General features: G+C 43.2%; 1 protein-coding gene and 1 long non-coding RNA gene across 2 annotated transcripts in view; one reads left to right on the top strand and one right to left on the bottom strand.

Moving 5' to 3' along the window:
* AVP (arginine vasopressin) overlaps nucleotides 1–23,793 on the top strand; it is a 25,149-nt gene extending 1,356 nt beyond the window's left edge. The window contains exons 2-3 of the mRNA XM_069745140.1: nucleotides 6,380–6,581; nucleotides 23,484–23,793. Coding sequence (XP_069601241.1) covers nucleotides 6,380–6,581; nucleotides 23,484–23,650 — 369 coding nt within the window. The 3' untranslated portion in view covers nucleotides 23,651–23,793. The remainder of the gene's footprint in view (nucleotides 1–6,379; nucleotides 6,582–23,483) is intronic.
* The window catches only part of LOC138657385 (uncharacterized), a 78,765-nt gene that overhangs the window by 23,067 nt on the left and 31,783 nt on the right, over nucleotides 1–23,915 (bottom strand). The window contains exon 2 of the long non-coding RNA XR_011317044.1: nucleotides 1,067–1,147. This is a non-coding gene — a long non-coding RNA (uncharacterized lncRNA). The remainder of the gene's footprint in view (nucleotides 1–1,066; nucleotides 1,148–23,915) is intronic.

Genomic DNA, 23,915 nt, shown 5'->3' with positions numbered 1-23,915 from the left:
GCATTGCGATGACTATAAAAGTTAGAAAATATAATCGGTTTTTTCTGCAGTCCTATGTAAATCCAAAATAACAATTTGTCGTAAAAATAGACGTTGGGCCAATGGTTAAGCTGAGCAGTTCTTTATCTTACTCTCTCGGCTCTGCTCCATTTTTTTTACATCCTGGGACCTTTATGTTCTGAGTCGCGGATGGACTTCTAGTGTAGATATCGCAGAGCTGAATTTGGGGATAAATGATCTGTGCGTGTACTTTACTCGCAGTCCTATGTAAATCCACCGGTAAGAATAATCTCATAAGCTACATTTTTTTTGTGCAGTGTGATTGTTCATGCGCCTAAAATAACTTAATAGGTATAGGCGTAGTCCCATGTAAAAGCAGATGTACAGGTTGAGCAGAGCTGAGCTATGCAATTGTCACAATCTGCGGTAATATCGTTAGTTCTCTTTCTCCCGGGATCTGCATCTACCGCATTATATTTACTGAGTGCACAATCCTGGTACTAAACAGAGATGACAAATTCAGCTCCGCTACATCTGTGCAGCCGCCATCGGGATCTTGTCTGATATCTAATATTAAATGAATCACTGGTCGCATTTCAGCACCATGGAGAGGGGTCAGTCCATCTGATGGCTTCATATAGACACTGGGCACATGAGTTTGTCACTTCGCACAACTTTTGGCCACTCTCGCACTGCTTTAATATCTGGGACGCGTTCAGCTCTGCTATATGAGTACACCCGCAGTAGTGGGAGTTACGTCTGTGTCATAGAAGAGTTTCTGCTAGGCAGAAGAGTTAGAGTTGCTCTTATCGCAGCGCAGAGGGAAACTTTGCATTCACAGATGCAGCAGAGCTGAGTTTACTTTTTTTTTATACTAGTATGAAAATCCAGCAAATACGTCCCTGCTTATCAGGGAAGAAACACAAAGCAGTGGGCTGGAGTACAAGAAAGAACAGTACTCAAAAGGAATTGTGAGCCCTGGAATCAGATCCCTGGAAATCTAGTAGATCCTAGCGAGCGTTTTTGTTACTTTTTCTAAGGTAGTGACGGGCCCATTTATACTCACCATCTGCTCACAATGGATGTACGTCCTCTAGGATGGATGGTTCCATGTACTGAGCGCACACTTGATCGATGGTCAGGACCCCTAGAAAATTAAACAATAGTGTTAGTATATAGTGTGGGGGCATTATAATAATAATGCCATCATATAGTACACAGAAATAACACCTCCATAGTGTGCATAGAACGCATAAATACACCTGCTATACCGTACACATATTAATACCACTATATGGTATACATACTGTACATAACACTTCAATAGTGTGCATAGAACGCATAAATACAGCTGCTATACCGTACACATATTAATACCATTATACGGTACACATACATAACACCTCCATAGTGTGCATAGAACACATATACAGCTGCTATACTGCACACATTAATACCATTATACGGTACACATACTATACATAACACTTCAACAGTGTGCATACAACGCATAAATACAGCTGCTATACTGCACACATATTAATACCATTATATGGTACACATACTGTACATAACACCTCCATAGTGTGCATACAACGCATAAATACAGCTGCTATACTGCACACATATTAATACCATTATATGGTACACATACTGTACATAACACCTCCATAGTGTGCATAGAACACATAAATACAGCTGCTATACTGTATACATATTAATACCATTATACGGTACACATACTGTACATAACACTTCAACAGTGTGCATACAACGCATAAATACAGCTGCTATATCGTACACATATTAATACCATTATACGGTACACATACTGTACATAACACTTCAATAATGTGCATAGAACGCATAAATACAGCTGCTATACTGCACACATATTAATACCATTATATGGTACACATACTGTACATAACACCTCCATAGTGTGCATAGAACACATAAATACAGCTGCTATACTGTATACATATTAATACCATTATACGGTACACATACTGTACATAACACTTCAACAGTGTGCATACAACGCATAAATACAGCTGCTATATCGTACACATATTAATACCATTATACGGTACACATACTGTACATAACACCTCCATAGTGTGCATACAACGCATAAATACAGCTGCTATACTGCACACATATTAATACCATTATATGGTACACATACTGTACATAACACCTCCATAGTGTGCATAGAACACATAAATACAGCTGCTATACTGTATACATATTAATACCATTATACGGTACACATACTGTACATAACACTTCAACAGTGTGCATACAACGCATAAATACAGCTGCTATATCGTACACATATTAATACCATTATACGGTACACATACTGTACATAACACTTCAATAATGTGCATAGAACGCATAAATACAGCTGCTATACTGCACACATATTAATACCATTATATGGTACACATACTGTACATAACACCTCCATAGTGTGCATAGAACACATAAATACAGCTGCTATACTGTATACATATTAATACCATTATACGGTACACATACTGTACATAACACTTCAACAGTGTGCATACAACGCATAAATACAGCTGCTATATCGTACACATATTAATACCATTATACGGTACACATACTGTACATAACACTTCAATAATGTGCATAGAACGCATAAATACAGCTGCTATACTGCACACATATTAATACCATTATATGGTACACATACTGTACATAACACCTCCATAGTGTGCATAGGACACATAAATACACCTGCTATACCGTACATATATTCAATGCCATTATACGGTACACATACATAACACTGAATTACTATACAAATACCTATCTACTATATAATTGTCTAAGGATCACTTCCGTCTTTCTGTCTGTCTGTCTTTCTGTCTGTAACGGAAATCCCAAGTCGCTGATTGGTCGTGGCCGTTTTGCCGCGACCAATCACGGCCGCGAAATGGCTGCTCCCTACTCATCTGCTGTCAGTGCCCGCTCCATACTCCCCCCCCCGGTCAGCACCCGCCACCCACATAGCTTTGTAGCATTCCTCTAAACCGACTGCGTTACACCGCGGCATAACGTGGGGTAAAGCAGTCTGTTAACGCTGCTATTAACCCTATGTTACAAACTTTTTACTATTGATGCTGCCTATGCAGCATCAATAGTAAAAAGATCTAATATTAAAAATAATGAAAAAAAAATAAAAATTTGAGATATACGACTCACCTTCCGGCGCCTTTCCAGCTCCTCGCGACGCTCCGGGCCATGCATTGCGGTCTCGCGAGATGATGATGTAGCGCTCTCACGAGACTACTACGTCATCATCTCGCGAGATCGCAATGCATTCTTGGGACCGGAACATCGCGTAGAGCATCGCTGAACGCCTCGCCTGGATCTGGGGGCCGACGGAAGGTGAGTATATAACTATTTTTTATTTTAATTTTTTTTTAACGGGGATATGGTGCCCACACTGCTAGATAGTACTTGGGCTGTGTTATATACTGCGTGGGCTGTGTTATATACCACGTGGGCAGTGTTATATACTACGTGGGCAGTGTTATATAATACGTGGGCAGTGTTATGTACTACGTGGGCAGTGTTATATACTACGTGGGCTGTGCTATATACTACGTGGGCAGTGTTATATACTGCATGGGCTGTGCTATATATTACGTGGGCTGTGCTATATATTACGAATGCTGCAGCCAGGATCATATTCCTCACCAACCGTTACACCGATGCCTCTACCCTGTGCCAGTCATTACACTGGCTACCTATCCACTCCAGAATCCAGTACAAAACTACTACCCTCATCCACAAAGCACTCCATGGCTCAGCACCACCCTACATCTCCTCCCTGGTATCAGTCTACCACCCTACCCGTGCCCTCCGCTCCGCTAATGACCTCAGGTTAGCATCCTCAATAATCAGAACCTCCCACTCCCGTCTCCAAGACTTTACACGTGCTGCGCCGATTCTTTGGAATGCACTACCTAGGTTAATACGATTAATCCCCAATCCCCACAGTTTTAAGCGTGCCCTAAAAACTCATTTGTTCAGACTGGCCTACCGCCTCAATGCATTAACCTAACGATCCCTGTGTGGCCTATTTATAATAAAAAAAAAAAAAAAAAAGGTTCCTCGCATCCTGTTCTCATACACTTTATGCAGTATTAGCCCTCTGTGTCTGTACTGCTACATACTTAGGCAGGTAACTGGTTCATGCAGCTTTACATGAACACCTGAGCCTTACACTATAGCTGGTCCGAATAACTAAAGCAATTGTTACCATCCACCTCTCGTGTCTCCCCTTTTCCCCATAGTTTGTAAGCTTGCGAGCAGGGCCCTCATTCCTCCTGGTATCTGTTTTGAACTGTATTTCTGTTATGCTGTAATGTCTATTGTCTGTACAAGTCCCCTCTATAATTTGTAAAGCGCTGCGGAATATGTTGGCGCTATATAAATAAAATTATTATTATTATTACATGGGCAGTGTTATATACTGCATGGGCTGTGTTATATACTGCATGGGCTGTGTTATATACTACGTGGGCAGTGTTATATACTACGTGGGCAGTGTTATATACTACGTGGGCAGTGTTATATACTACGTGGGCAGTGTTATATACTACGTGGGCAGTGTTATATACTGCGTGGGCTGTGTTATATACTGCATGGGCTGTGCTATATACTATGCGGGCTGTGCTATATACTGCGTGGGCAGTGTTATATACTATGTGGGCAGTGTTATATACTGCATGGGCAGTGTTATATACTACGTGGGCAGTGTTATATACTGCATGGGCTGTGCTATATACTACGTGGGCTGTGCTATATACTACGTAGGCAGTGTTATATACTGTGTGGGCTGTGTTATATACTGCGTGGGCTGTGTTATATACTACGTGGGCTGTGCTATATACTACGTGGCTGTGCTATATACTACGTGGGCTGTGCTATATACTGCGTGGGCTGTGCTATATACTGCGTGGGCAGTGTTATATACTACATGGGCAGTGTTATATACTGCATGGGCTGTGCTATAGACTACGTGGGCTGTGCTATGTATTACATGGGCAGTGTTATATACTGCGTTTGCTGTGTTATATACTGCATGGGCTGTGTTATATACTATGTGGGCAGTGTTATATGCTACGTGGGCTGTGCTATATACTACGTGGGCTGTGCTATATATTATGTGGGCTGTGCTATATACTACGTGGGCTGTGCTATATATTACGTGGGCAGTGTTATATACTACATGGCTGTGCTATATACTACGTGGCTGCTATGTATTACATGGGCTGTGTTATATACTACGTGGCTGTGCTACATACTACGTGGCTGTGCTATATACTACGTGGCTGTCTGTGTTACGTGGGCTGTGCTATATACTATGTGGCTGCTATATACATACATACATACTTATTCTAGAATACCCAATGCGTTAGAATCGGGCCACCATCTAGTTGCCAATATACAGTTAAAAGAAAAAAAACACTGCCATATTGTACATGTAACTAATTCAATTATACAGGGCATTTAAATATGAATGTCATACTGTATACATAACTAATGCTATTATATAGTGCACATAAAAAAATGCTATATTAAACACACCATTTATATAATTACAGTACACATAAATAACACAGCTATGCCATCCGTACATCTAATGCTATTATACGGTACACATAAATAACACTGGTACACTGTACAGAAGACTAATGCCATTATTAAGCTCACATAAATAACACAACTACAGCTACAGTATACCAGTAATTCCATTATACATTACACCTATATAACACTGCCATATTGTGCACATAATGCCATTATTTTGTGCAGAAACATAAAACTGCCGTACTGTGCACATAACTAATGCAATTATAAAGATCACATAAATAACAAAGATATAGCTTCAAGCATATCTAATTCCATTATCAAGTATATATAACACTTCCACACTACACAAATAATTAATGCTATTATCCAGTACATATAAATAATACTGCCGTTCAGTACCTATAGGTAATGGCATTATGCTGTGTATATAAATTACACTCCCATAATGTACACATAACTAACGCCATTATACAGTATGAATAACACTCTCTATTGAAAACATAACTGCTGCCATTATACTGTGCACATAAATTACACTGTCATATTGTACATCTGACTAATGCCATTATATAGTGTGCATAAATAACTGCAATACCATACGCAAAGCTAACTACTGCCATTATAAAGTGCACATAAATATCACTGTCATGCTGAACACATAAGTAATACTAATATACAGTAGACATAAGTATCTCTGCCATACTGTACACATAAGTAATGCCATCATGATGTTGTTTCATTGCAGTGTATACCATGTGGCCCGGGGAATAGAGGGAACTGCTTCGGACCAAACATTTGCTGCGGAGAAGATCTAGGATGTTACGTCGGTACTCCCGAAACGCTCCGTTGTGTGGAAGAAAACTACTTGCCTTCTCCTTGTGAGGCCGGTGGGAAACCCTGCAGCAGCGGGGGGCGATGTGCTGCACCAGGAATATGCTGCAGTGATGGTAAGTCGCCAATATGAGGGGTCTCTGTGGGGGATCCAGAGAAAAGAATTTACGGACACTTATTCTAAGACATAACAGTATATTGCCTAATGGCTACTTAAAACTCCCCTGATGAATCCCCAAGACTGGGGAAGAAACGCGTAGAGGCGCATTTATCTTTATTTCCATTTGGTGGGAGTCCATAGCAGGGCTCACTTGGGGCCTGTCCTTGTTAGGACAGGAGCAGTACAGGGGCACGACAGGAGTTTAGGGAACGGACCCCATTTTTCCCCCCACTTTATCCTGCTGTATGGACCCCTGTAGATTCCTTCGAACGACTGTGGGTATCCGTCCGTGTGTATTTGGTGAGATCAAGCCAATTTTTATTTTTGAGCACTGTTGAGCACTGTCCGAGCACTTTATTTATGTATTGTAGATGTGATATGTTTGTCCATTTTTTAATATCTTTATTAAAAGTTATATTTTATATTTCAGGCTATTGGGAAACTCTCTAAGCTGTTTAACATACCACTACCATCACTACTACTACTATACTACTACTACCACTACTACTGTCACTACTACTACCACCAGCACTACTACTACTATACTACTACTACCACTACTACTACATCTATTGATACTACCACTATCGCTACTACCACTACAACTACCTCTACTACTAACACCACTACTACTACTACCATTATTACTACCACTACTGCTACCACTACTATTACCACTACCATTTCCATTACTACTATACTACTACCACTACTATACTACTACTACTACTATACTACTACTACCACTACTACTACATCTATTGATACTACCACTATCGCTACTACCACTACAACTACCTCTACTACTAACACCACTACTACTACTACCATTATTACTACCACTACTGCTACCACTACTATTACCACCACTATCACTACCACCACTACTACTGTCACTACTACTACCACCAGCACTAATACTACTATTACTGCTACTACCACTACTTCAACTACTACTTAACCACTACTACCAACACTACCGCTACCACTACAACTACCTCTACTACTAACACCACCACTACTATTACCATTATTACTACCACTACTATTACCACTACCACTTCCATTACTACTATACTACTACCACTACTATACTACTACTACCACTACTACTACCAACACTACCGCTACCACTACAACTACCTCTACTACTAACACCACCACTACTACTACCATTATTACTACCACTACTGCTACCACTACTATTACCACTACCACTTCCATTACTACTATACTACTACCACTACTATACTACTACTACTACCACTACCTCTACTACTACTACTACTACTACATCTACTACTACCACTACTACCCCCATTGCTACCCCTATTACTATACTACTACCACTACTACCAATACTACTATAATATCTTTATTCTCTTTATTTTTTTTATATAGCGCTAACATATTCCGCAGCACTTTACAGTTTGCAGACATTATCATCACCACTGTCCCCGATGGGGCTCACAATCTAAATTCCCTATCAGTATGTCTTTGGAGTGTGGGAGGAAACCGGAGGAAACCCACGCAAACACAGGGAGAACATACAAACTCCTTGAAGATGTTGTACTACTACTACTACCACCACTACTACAACAACTACTACTACTACCACTACTACTACCACTGCTACTTCTACTACCACTACTATTATGACTACTACAGTACTAATCATACTAATACAACTACTACTATTATCACTACAATTACTAATAGCAGAATTAGTACTACCAGACTAGAACTACTATTACTACTACTATTATTATTATCATTATTAATAATACTACAGCTATAACTTATATCACTACTATTAAAAGTAGCAGAAATAGTACTGACCACTCGAATAGAACTGTTATTACTACTGCTACTACTAATGTTACTTATATCACTACTATTAATAATAATGACAGAAATAATACTGACTACTAGACAGGAAATAGTTGTACTAATAATAATACACTACAATTACTAATAAAATAAATAGTACTGTAACTAGTAGGCTATAACTGCTACTAGTGCCACTATGGCAAATAATAATAATACAATTTCTACTGTAATCACTACTATTATTGGTAACAGAAATAGTACTGACTATGAGATTAAAACTATTAATATTACTTCTACTTCTAATAATATTATTGATACCATTACTAATTAAAACACTAACAATAATAATAATAATTATAATAATAGTGTAATACAAATACTATGTTTATTATTACTATTACTAATAACATAAACTGCAATGTGATTACTAGAATAGACCTACTACCAATAATAACAGCAGTAATAATACACAACCAATACTGTTATCACTATTATTACGAACAACATATTACTATCAACTACAACTCTTACTAATCACATGTATTATCACATAATAAATATTATAAATATTATAAACTTTGTACACATGCAAACTCTATACATACTGTATAGTACATACAACAATACTTCTATTACTTTAATAGTAATAATACCACCCCAGCAACTAACATTATTACTAGGGAAATAAATAATACCGTAACCAATTACATTAATAATCAATTACTATTACAATACTAAACATTACAGTAGTGGTTCTACTATTACTACTGCTACCATTACCACAACTGCTACTATTACTACTAATAATACTTCTACTATTACTACCACCACTACTATTACTACTATTATTACTGTTTCTACTATTACTACTGCATTATTACAGCTACTATTACTACTACTACTAATACTTCTACTATTACTACCACCACTACTATTACCACTACTATTACTACCACTACTATTACTACTACGACCACCACTACTATTACTACTGCATTATTACTGCTTCTATTACTACTACTACTAATACTTCTACTATTACTACCACCACTACTATTACTACTATTATTACTGTTTCTACTATTACTGCTACTATTACTACTGCTACCACTACCACAAGTACTACTATTACTACTAATAATACTTCTACTATTACTACCACTACTATTACTACTATTATTACTGTTTCTACTATTACTACTGCATTATTACAGCTACTATTACTACTACTACTAATACTTCTACTATTACTACCACCACTACTATTATTACCACTACTATTACCACTACTATTATTACCACTACTATTACTACTATGACCACCACTACTATTACTACTGCATTATTACTGCTTCTATTACTACTACTAAAACTTCTACTATTACTACCACCTCTACTATTACTACTATTATCACTGCTTCTATTACTACTACTAATAATACTTCTACTATTACTACCACTACTACTATTACCACTACTATTACTGCTACTATTACTACCACCACTACTATAACCACTACTATTATTACTGTTTCTACTATTACTACTGCATTACTACAGCTACTATTACTACTACTAATAATACTTCTACTATTACTACCACCACTACTATTACCACTACTATTACTGCTACTATTACTACTAACACTACTATTACTACAACCAGTATTACTACTTCTACTATTAGTTCTGCAACTACCATTACTACTACTATTATTACTGCAACTATTACTACTACTATTCTACTGTTTTATTACTAATACTACCACTACCACCACTACTATTACTACCACCACTACCATTACTATAACTACTACTATCCTACTACTATTGCTTCTACCTTTATTACTATTGCTGCTACTACTATTGTTACTAATGTTATTACTGTTACTACCACTAATATTGCTACTATTATTATTGCTACCATTACTACTGCTGCTTCAATTACCATTAGTATCTCTACTACTTCTATTACAACTATTAATACTTCTACAAGTCCTAATATTCTTATTACTATTATTATTGCTGTTGCTGCTACTACCACCACCACTACTACTGTTACCACCATTTCAATCACTATTAATACTGCCTTTACCACTACTTTTGTCACTATTACTTCTATTAATGCTACTACAATCACCTCTATTTCTATTAATACTACTATCACCATCACTGCTACTATGGCCACAGATGCCATCACCACTAGTACTACAATTACCATCAACACTGCTGCTACTATTAATCCTCCAACTACTACTACTACAACCTCTTCTACTACCTCTTCTACGACAAGTGGTAGCACATAATATTAATGCTCTTTCTGTCACCTGTCACTATTATGCTGCTATCTCCACCATTTTCCCTCTTCCAATAATGCACCTTATTCTATAAACTTAGCAAACGACCCATAAATATCGGACCGGTCATAAAGCTGCAGGTGAGGTGCACCAGGGCCATTACCGGGAGTCATGTGGGGTTCTAAATGGCCTTAAAACCAGTGTTACCTGTGAAATGAACACTGCCATTACCCATACTGGGATGTCATAGATGCGAGTAACTTGCTGGAGAAAGCATTGTTCAGCTCTCGGAGGATATTTAGATTTTATTCTTAATCCTGACAGTGATCTTAGGCAAAATTGTCAGCGAGCCCCCTACATGGTTGAAAAGCCCCCCATAAGTGATCTCAGGAGTTTTTACTGCTGGCATGACACAGGACTCATTGTAGCATTCACTTTCTCTTCTGTAATCATTCTTCCAGATGTCTCAGTCTGAAGGGGACATTACACTTACACCATCATATGCTCTGGCTCATTTTTTTGGTTTTGTTTCAGTTTTTTTGTACATTTTTGGCTGTCAGTTTCGTTTATAAAGTTTTCCATGGATGGGTGGCATCACAGTCGGGACCCAGGTCCTGCTCAGTCCTTATCTAATTTGATGTCTGCTGACACATAGGTGAACTACGAGAGTTAGGTACCATCCCGATTGGGTCACCTCGTCGCAGTGGGATGACTTTTACGCTTTTTTGTTCCAAATAATGTTAACTAAGTCCTCAATTTTATTTACATATACAGTATTATTACTATTCATTTACTTGTTATAGGGTATTGACTCATTATATTTTTATCTTAGGTTCATACTGCGTTGTGGGGGCATCATACTGTGTGGGGTAGACCATGTGGTCATCATAATATTGGGTGTAACATGGAGGACATCATAGTGTCGGGGAATATGGGGGGCGTCATTGTCACGGATCCCACCAGATATGTCAGGGATCCCACAATATGTCACGGTTCATGGGGAAGATACCATTATCATCCTCACCACTCACACCTATTTTTCATGAACCAGGGTTGTTTGGTTGCCCCTTGTTCTTTCTGAAGGGGATTTACCTATATCCCACTTCCCAGTCCCAGTTTGAAACTTGCAGCTCTCTGGCACCCCCCCTTACAATCAGGTCAGTCAGGGTACTGCATCTAGGGTAGTCGTCAGAAAGGCTGCCTGCTATGTACTTCTATTGTGTACACTGCAGCGAGGGTGATATAACGAGTCCCACTCAGGCGGGAACAATAATTATCAACACCGCCGTCGCTACAAAGCCTCCCAACGCACAGGACAAATCCGCTGCCACCAGCTCCGATTTCATCACTATTAACGGGTCCGGAGCCAACCCAAATCAGTAGCGTAATTCACTTCAGAGGATGCGACAGTTCGTTATAGAGCATGGAGAGACAAGCTATTAGTTTTATATTTTACTCCAAAAAAACGTAGGCAGTGTTTACAAAGTATAAAAAGATATTATAAAGAAGACAAATCATATGTACAATACAATTACAACTTAAAAAAGGATTAAAATTGAAAAGAACACTTACAGGTCATTATGTCATTGCATCATCATGGCTGGCCGTGTGCTAAGGAGGAGGGGCGAGCATATATCTAGATGCACAGCACATCTGTACAGCAGCTAGACCCTGGACAAAAGACGCATGAAGCCTCCTGCTTCACACATTTATTTCCTAGCCTAAAACCAAAGCCCTCAAAGACCTCACTTAGAGGCTGAAACTTCCCCTTTACATGGAGGTATGAAATGCCATTTTTATGCATATCTCGCTGTATGAACCTAGTAAAAGAAAGCCACAATGTTCAGGGTGTGCCCCACATCATGGGGATTCTTTTAAGTGTAAACACGGAGTAATTACATAACATCATGCTTACGGAGAAATCCACGCTTTGCACTCATTCCGTTTAGCTGCTAGCGGTTTCAGTGAGTTATAGATCTATTGAGGGACATCCGGAATATATAATTTTTATATCTCTAGCCTGGATCGGTGCCCATATATATCACTTTAATAGAACAAAGAATCTCAGGCTTTCTATACTAGTTTTGGGCAGTATTATGCGGGAGGAGGGAATGAGTAGTTTAGGGAGACTGGTCTGCTCGTAGCATAGAACCATATAAATTCTTGTGGGAGGGGTGAAATGAGGGGTTTAGGATTCACACACACACAGGCAGCAGGCAGAGTGAGAAGAGGGGAGGTCAGAATGGCCCACAGCGTGTGTCTGCCATGGATCCTTATGGAACTAAATTCACAATATGACTTTTTTTACATTATCGTGACAATCATACTGTGTGGAGGGGTGAATAAGGGGGCATCATACTGTGAGGAGGGGTGAATAAGGGGGCATCATACTGTGTGGAGGGGTGAATAAGGGGGCATCATACTGTGTGGAGGGGTGAATAAGGGAGCATCATATTGTGTGGAGGGGTGAATAAGGGGGCATCATACTGTGTGGAGGGGTGAATAAGGGGGCATCATACTGTGTGGAGGGGTGAATAAGGGAGCATCATATTGTGTGGAGGGGTGAATAAGGGGGCATCATACTGTGTGGAGGGGTGAATAAGGGGGCATCATACTGTGTGGAGGGGTGAATAAGGGAGCATCATATTGTGTGGAGGTGTGAATAAGGGGGCATCATACTGTGTGTGAATACTTTGGGGCAAAGGTTATCATACTGTAGGAGCATTATACTGAATGGTGGGCACTGTGGGGCTATGAGTAGACATCTTACTGTGTGGGAACACTAATGGGCTTCACCAGGAAAATATTTTTGTATGGGCTCAAATAAAGGACTGGACCAGGTTATGGAAATGTGTCTCTCTTTCCTGACATGCAAAAATGGGAGGTATGTGTCAGCTGATCAGGCGGCAGCAATGATTTGCATGAAATAAATCGAAAGTAATCCTCTGCACGAAATCTGAAAGAGGTCCAGGCCTGTGCCACTGTTCACATGGATAAGGAAACTGCGGCAGGGGCTGATACAAGATGACAAGGGGCTATAACATTTTTTATCACAGATGGCTGCATAGGGGCTTGTGTTTACCACTTCATTTCTATCTTTTTGATCACTTTATATTCTATTTTTTAGAAGAGATATGAAAATAGCAATTACGGTATATCATTACTAGTGATGAGCGAGTATACTCGTTGCTCGGGAAAACCGATAGGAGAGACAGCTAACAAATACAGCACACACCGCTCACATATCAGACATATACAGCACACACCGCTCACATATCAGACACATACAGCACACACAACGCTCACATATCAGACACACACAGCACACACAACGCTCACATATCAGACACACACAGCACACACAACGCTCACATATCAGACACATACAGCACACACAACGCTCACATATCAGACACATACAGCACACACAACGCTCACATATCAGACACACACAGCACACACAACGCTCACATATCAGACACACACAGCACACACAACGCTCACATATCAGACACACACAGCACACACAACGCTCACATATCAGACACACACAGCACACACCGCTCACATATCAGACACACACAGCACACACCGCTCACATATCAGACACATACAGCACACACAACGCTCACATATCAGACACACACAGCACACACAACGCTCACATATCAGACACACACAGCACACACAACGCTCACATATCAGACACACACAGCACACACAACGCTCACATATCAGACACACACAGCACACACAACGCTCACATATCAGACACACACAGCACACACCGCTCACATATCAGACACATACAGCACACACAACGCTCACATATCAGACACACACAGCACACACAACGCTCACATATCAGACACACACAGCACACACCGCTCATATATCAGACACATACAGCACACACCGCTCACATATCAGACACATACAGCACACACCGCTCACATATCAGACACATACAGCACACACCGCTCACATATCAGACACACACAGCACACACAACGCTCACATATCAGACACATACAGCACACACAACGCTCACATATCAGACACACACAGCACACACAACGCTCACATATCAGACACACACAGCACACACAACGCTCACATATCAGACACATACAGCACACACAACGCTCACATATCAGACACATACAGCACACACACCGCTCACATATCAGACACACACAGCACACACCGCTCACATATCAGACACATACAGCACACACAACGCTCACATATCAGACACATACAGCACACACAACGCTCACATATCAGACACACACAGCACACACAACGCTCACATATCAGACACATACAGCACACACACCGCTCACATATCAGACACACACAGCACACACCGCTCACATATCAGACACATACAGCACACACAACGCTCACATATCAGACACACACAGCACACACAACGCTCAAATATCAGACACATACAGCACACACAACGCTCACATATCAGACACATACAGCACACACCGCTCACATATCAGACACATACAGCACACACACCGCTCACATATCAGACACATACAGCACACACCGCTCACATATCAGACACATACAGCACACACCGCTGACATATCAGACACATACAGCACACACCGCTCACATATCAGACACATACAGCACACACTGCTCACATATCAGACACATACAGCACACACACCGCTCACATATCAGACACATACAGCACACACCGCTCACATATCAGACACACACAGCACACACACCGCTCACATATCAGACACATACAGCACACACCGCTCACATATCAGACACACACAGCACACACACCGCTCACATATCAGACAAAAAACAGCACACACATCAGACACACACAGCACACACCGCTCACATATCAGACACATACAGCATACACATCAGACACACACAGCACACACCGCTCACATATAGCACACACCGCTCACATATCAGACACACACAGCACATACCGCTCACATATTAGACACATACAGCTCACACACCGCTTACGTATCAGACACACACTGCACACACCGCTCACATATCAGACACATACAGCACACACCGCTCACATATCACACACACAGCACACACCGCTCACATATCAGACACATACAGCACACACCGCTCACATATCAGACACACACAGCACACACCGCTCACATATCAGACACATACAGCACACACATCAGACAGATACAGCACACACCGCTCATATATCAGACACATACAGCACACACATCAGACACACACAGCACACACCGCTCACATATCAGACACATACAGCATACACATCAGACACACACAGCACACACCGCTCACATATAGCACACACCGCTCACACATCAGACACATACAGCACACATCGCTCACATATCAGACACACACAGCACACACCGCTCACATATCAGACACATACAGCACACACAGCTCACATATCAGACACACAGCACACACCGCTCACATATAGCACACACCGCTCACACATCAGACACATATAGCACACACCGCTCACACATCAGACACATACAGCACACACCGCTTACGTATCAGACACACACTGCACACACCGCTCACATATCAGACACATACAGCACACACCGCTCACATATCAGACACACAGCACACACCGCTCACATATAGCACACACCGCTCACACATCAGACACATACAGCACACATCGCTCACATATCAGACACACACAGCACACACCGCTCACATATCAGACACATACAGCTCACACACCGCTCACATATCAGACACACACTGCACACACTGCTCACATATCAGACACATACAGCACACACCGCTCACATATCAGACACACAGCACACACCGCTCACATATCAGACACACACAGCACACACCGCTCACATATCAGACACACACAGCACACACCGCTCACATATCAGACACACACAGCACACACCGCTCACATATCAGACACACAGCACACACCGCTCACATATCAGACACACACAGCACACACCGCTCACATATCAGACACACACAGCACACACCGCTCACATATCAGACACACACAGCACACACCGCTCACATATCAGACACACACAGCACACACCGCTCACATATCAGACACATACAGCACACACCGCTCACATATCAGACACACACAGCACACACCGCTCACATATCAGACACACAGCACACACCGCTCACATATCAGACACACACAGCACACACCGCTCACATATCAGACACACACAGCACACACCGCTCACATATCAGACACACACAGCACACACCGCTCACATATCAGACACACAGCACACACCGCTCACATATCAGACACACACAGCACACACCGCTCACATATCAGACACACACAGCACACACCGCTCACATATCAGACACACACAGCACACACCGCTCACATATCAGACACACACAGCACACATCGCTCACATATCAGACACATACAGCACACACCACTCACATATCAGACACACACAGCACACACAGCTCACATATCAGACACACACAGCACACACGGCTCACATATCAGACACACACAGCACACACCGCTCACATATCAGACACACACAGCACACACCACTCACATATCAGACACATACAGCACACACCACTCACATATCAGACACACACAGCACACACAGCTCACATATCAGACACACACAGCACACACCACTCACATATCAGACACACACAGCACACACAGCTCACATATCAGACACACACAGCACACACGGCTCACATATCAGACACACAGCACACACAGCTCACATATCAGACACACACAGCACACACCACTCACATATCAGACACACACAGCACACACCGCTCACATATCAGACACACACAGCACACACCGCTCACATATCAGACACACACAGCACACACCGCTCACATATCAGACACACAGCACACACCGCTCACATATCAGACACACACAGCACACACCGCTCACATATCAGACACACACAGCACACACCGCTCACATATCAGACACACACAGCACACACCGCTCACATATCAGACACACACAGCACACACCGCTCACATATCAGACACATACAGCACACACCACTCACATATCAGACACACACAGCACACACAGCTCACATATCAGACACACACAGCACACACGGCTCACATATCAGACACACACAGCACACACCGCTCACATATCAGACACACACAGCACACACCACTCACATATCAGACACATACAGCACACACCGCTCACATATCAGACACACACAGCACACACAGCTCACATATCAGACACACACAGCACACACCACTCACATATCAGACACACAGCACACACAGCTCACATATCAGACACACACAGCACACACGGCTCACATATCAGACACACACAGCACACACAGCTCACATATCAGACACACACAGCACACACCACTCACATATCAGACACACACAGCACACACCGCTCACATATCAGACACACACAGCACACACCGCTCACATATCAGACACACACAGCACACACCGCTCACATATCAGACACACACAGCACACACATCAGACACATACAGCACACACCGCTCACTTATCAGACACATACAGCACACACACCGCTCACATATAAGACACATACAGCACACACATCAGACACACACAGCACACACCGCTCACATATCAGAAACATACAGCACACACCGCTCACATATCAGAAACATACAGCACACACCGCTCACATATCAGAAACATACAGCACACACCGCTCACATATCAGACACACACAGCACACACCGCTCACATATCAGACACACACAGCACACACCGCTTACATATCAGACACATACAGCACACACCGCTCACATATCAGACACATACAGCACACACCGCTCACATATCAGACACATAAAGCACACACATCAGACACACACAGCACACACCGCTCACATATCAGACACATACAGCACACACCGCTCACATATCAGACACATACAGCACACACATCAGACACACACCGCTCACATATCAGACACATACAGCACACACCGCTCAGATATCAGACACATACAGCTCACATATCAGACACACACAGCACACAACACTCACATATCAGACACATACAGCACACAACACTCACATATCAGACACACACAGCACACACCGCTCACATATCAGACACACACAGCACACACCGCTCACATATCAGACACATATGAAACGCCTGCCAGGGCCGTGGGGAACTTAAAGGGGATGTCACGATGGCTGCGATCCGGTCCATGGCCCTGGGCTCCCAAGTACAGGGAAAGGTCTTTTAAGGGGATTTGTAATAAAGTTCGTGTTTGTGACGCCACCTGTGGTATTCGGTCAGTAGCTGTTCAAAGGGGTCCTCTGGGGTGATGTTATGGCAGCTGGGTATACCTTGCCACAGGTGAAGTTGGGTCCCCAGGGCTCCCGATGTGTAGATGAAGATGGTGAGTGGTGCGGTAACAAATGGAGAACACAGGTTTGCAATCTCTTTATTTGGTTTACTGAAGGCTTCAGGCAACCGCAGTCCAGGGCACCAGATCACAGGTACAGGCAGGATGCGGCCAACTTGGAAGTGAATCCAGAGTCCCCTTTACCAGGTGGGAGTTAAAAGCCTTCCTCAAAGCGTGGTGGTGTTGTAGTCCCTTACTGGGTGTAAAGGCGGACAGGTAACTTAAAGTTCAGCTGTCCTGCCGGTTTCAGCTATGCCTCTTTTAGAGTCTGACACGGCCTCGGTCTTCCGGCTACTGGAATCTGCGTTCAGCCAGGGAGGTAGCCAAATCACTGCTCTACTCCCCTGGTATCACTCTCCTGTGCCTTTTCTCTCCTGCACATTTTCCGCAAGCTGTCCTTTCCTTCTCTGTTCTCTTTCTCCGGGAGCTGTAGCAAATCTGGCTACACGGCCCCTTCAGTCTTTCTGACACTCACTGTCCCACTGCTCTCTTCCCTGTCCTCTGACAGACTGCTCACTAGCTTCCCCTCCAGCCAGAATATATTAGGGATGTTCTCCCTAATCCGGGTTCAGAGCTCCCCCTTCTGGCCTGGAGTATCAACATGTTGTGCGCATGTGATTACCTGATAAAAGAAGTCTTTCATCGCTTCCAAGCGTGACATCACTCTCCCCGGGAGGAAAGCAATGCCACTGTGACAACCAAGACCCTGGAGCGTCACACATACAGCACACACTGCGCACACATACACTTACACATCAGACACACACCGCACATACATACCACTTACACATCAGACACACACCGCACACACATACCACCTACTCATCAGACACACACCGCACACACATACCACTTACTCATCAGACACACACCGCACACACATACCACTTACACATCAGACACACACCGCACACACATACCACTTACACATCAGACACACACCGCACACACATACCACTTACTCATCAGACACACACCGCACACACATACCACTTACACATCAGACACACACCGCACACACATACCAAGTATACTCCAGACACACCGCACATACATACCACTTACTCATTAGACACACACCGCACACACATACCACTTACACATCAGACACACACCGCACACATACCACTTACACATCAGACACACACCGCACACACATACCACTTACACATCAGACACACACCGCACACACATACCACTTACACATCAGACACACACTGCACACACATACCACTTACACATAGACACACATCGTACACACATACCACTTACACATCAGACACACACCGCACACACATACCACTTACACATCAGACACACACCGCACACACATACCACTTACACATCAGACACACACCGCACACACATACCACTTACACATCAGACACACACCGCACACACATACCACTTACACATCAGACACACACTGCATACATACCACTTACTCATCAGACACACACCGCACACACATACCACTTACACATAGACACACTCCGCACACACATACCACTTACTCATCAGACACACACCGCACACACATACCACTTACACATAGACACACACCGCACACACATACCACTTACACATCAGACACACACCGCACACACATACCACTTACACATCAGACACACACCGCACACACATACCACTTACACATCAGACACACACCGCACACACATACCACTTACACATAGACACACACCGCACACACATACCACTTACTCATCAGACACACACCGCACACACATACCACTTACACATCAGACACACACCGCACACACATACCACTTACACATAGACACACACCGCACACACATACCAAGTATACTCCAGACACACACCGCACACACATACCACTTACACATCAGACACACACCGCACACACATACCACTTACACATCAGACACACACCGCACACACATACCACTTACTCATCAGACACACACCGCACACACATACCACTTACACATCAGACACACACCGCACACACATACCACTTACACAGACACACACCGCACACACATACCACTTACTCATCAGACACACACCGCACACACATACCACTTACTCATCAGACACACACCGCACACACATACCACTTACTCATCAGACACACACCGCACACACATACCACTTACACATAGACACACACCGCACACACATACCACTTACACATCAGACACACACCGCACATACATACCACTTACTCATCAGACACACACCGCACACACATACCACTTACTCATCAGACACACACCGCACACACATACCACTTACACATCAGACACACACCGCACACACATACCACTTACACATCAGACACACACCGCACACACATACCACTTACACATCAGACACACACCGCACACACATACCACTTACACATAGACACACACCGCACACACATACCACTTACACATCAGACACACACCGCACACACATACCACTTACACATCAGACACACACCGCACACACATACCACTTACACATCAGACACACACCGCACACACATACCACTTACACATCAGACACACACCGCACACACATACCACTTACACATAGACACACACCGCGCACACATACCACTTATACTCCAGACACACACCGCACACACATACCACTTACACATAGACACACACCGCACACACATACCACTTACACATCAGACACACACCGCACACACATACCAATTATACTCCAGACACACACCGCACACACATACCACTTACACATCAGACACACACCGCACACATATACCACTTACACATCAGACACACACCGCACACACATACCACTTACACTTCAGACACACACCGCACACACATACCACTTACACTTCAGACACACACCGCACACACATACCACTTACAAATCAGACACACACCGCACACACATACCACTTACACATAGACACACACCGCACACACATACCACTTACAAATCAGACACACACCGCACACACATACCAATTATACTCCAGACACACAACGCACACACATACCACTTACACTTCAGACACACACCGCACACACATACCACTTACACATCAGACACACACCGCACACACATCAGACACACACCGCACACACATACCACTTACACATCAGACACACACCGCACACACATACCACTTACACATCAGACACACACCGCACACATATACCACTTACACATCAGACACACACCGCACACACATACCAATTATACTCCAGACACACACCGCACACACATTCCACTTACACATCAGACACACACCGCACACATATACCACTTACACATCAGACACACACCGCACACACATACCACTTACACATCAGACACACACCGCACACACATACCACTTACACATAGACACACACCGCACACACATACCACTTACACATCAGACACACACCGCACACACATACCACTTACACATCAGACACACACCGCACACACATACCACTTACACATCAGACACACACCGCACACACATACACTTACACATCAGACACACACCGCACACACATACCACTTACACATCAGACACACACCGCACACACATACCACTTACACATCAGACACACACCGCACACACATACCACTTACACATCAGACACACACCGCACACACATACCACTTACACATAGACACACACCGCACACACATACCACTTACACATCAGACACACACCGCACACACATACCACTTACACATCAGACACACACCGCACACACATACCACTTACACATCAGACACACACCGCACACACATACACTTACACATCAGACACACACCGCACACACATACCACTTACACATCAGACACACACCGCACACACATACCACTTACACATCAGACACACACCGCACACACATACCACTTACACATCAGACACACACCGCACACACATACCACTTACACATCAGACACACACCACACACACATACAACTTACACATAAACACACACCGCACACACATACCACTTACACATCAGACACACACCGCACACACATACCACTTACACATCAGACACACACCGCACACACATACCACTTACACATAGACACACACCGCACACACATACCACTTACACATCAGACCCCGTGTAGCAGCGCTGAGTTTGTCAGATGGAGCAGAGTGAATTTGGCAGGTGTATTGGACTTATAAGGTCACCCGTAGCAGGGCTGGTTTCCTAAATTATCTTGTAAATCTGGGTATTAGGTGCGGCAGACTTGGGCAGGTCAAGGAAAAAAGTAAAACGTCTTTTAGTACTAATGCCGTGCCTGCTCTTCCCACAGACAGCTGCATGGTGGACTCCAGCTGCCTGGATGACGACAGTGAGAGGAGACGAGTGTCCCCGGAGCAGAACAATACCCAAATGGATGGCTCCGCCAGCGATCTCCTCCTGAGACTCATGCACATGGCCAACAGACAACAGCAACAAAGCAAGCAGCAGTTCTACTGAGCCCGCCCCCGCGGAGCTCTGTGCTTCATGCACCACGCCCCCTGGGGGCTCTTCTGTCTCCGGATATTTATTTAAGAATGTATTCATACAAATGGCTGACAGTTCATTGTACATAGAGCAAATAAAGTCTTATATTGCACTGTCACGTGACTCTGATGTGCTCATTATAACATATACTGTAAGGTAGCTATTATTTATCACTTGATCAGAAGGGTGCAAGCCTCGGGGGACCGACCCTGACACCTCCATAGATTTTTCTCACGTC

Source organism: Ranitomeya imitator, chromosome 1 (assembly GCF_032444005.1).
Source record: "Ranitomeya imitator isolate aRanImi1 chromosome 1, aRanImi1.pri, whole genome shotgun sequence".
NCBI lineage: Eukaryota > Metazoa > Chordata > Amphibia > Anura > Dendrobatidae > Ranitomeya > Ranitomeya imitator.
Note: the sequence above shows the minus strand (reverse complement) of the source record. Positions and strands in the feature narration are given on the sequence as shown.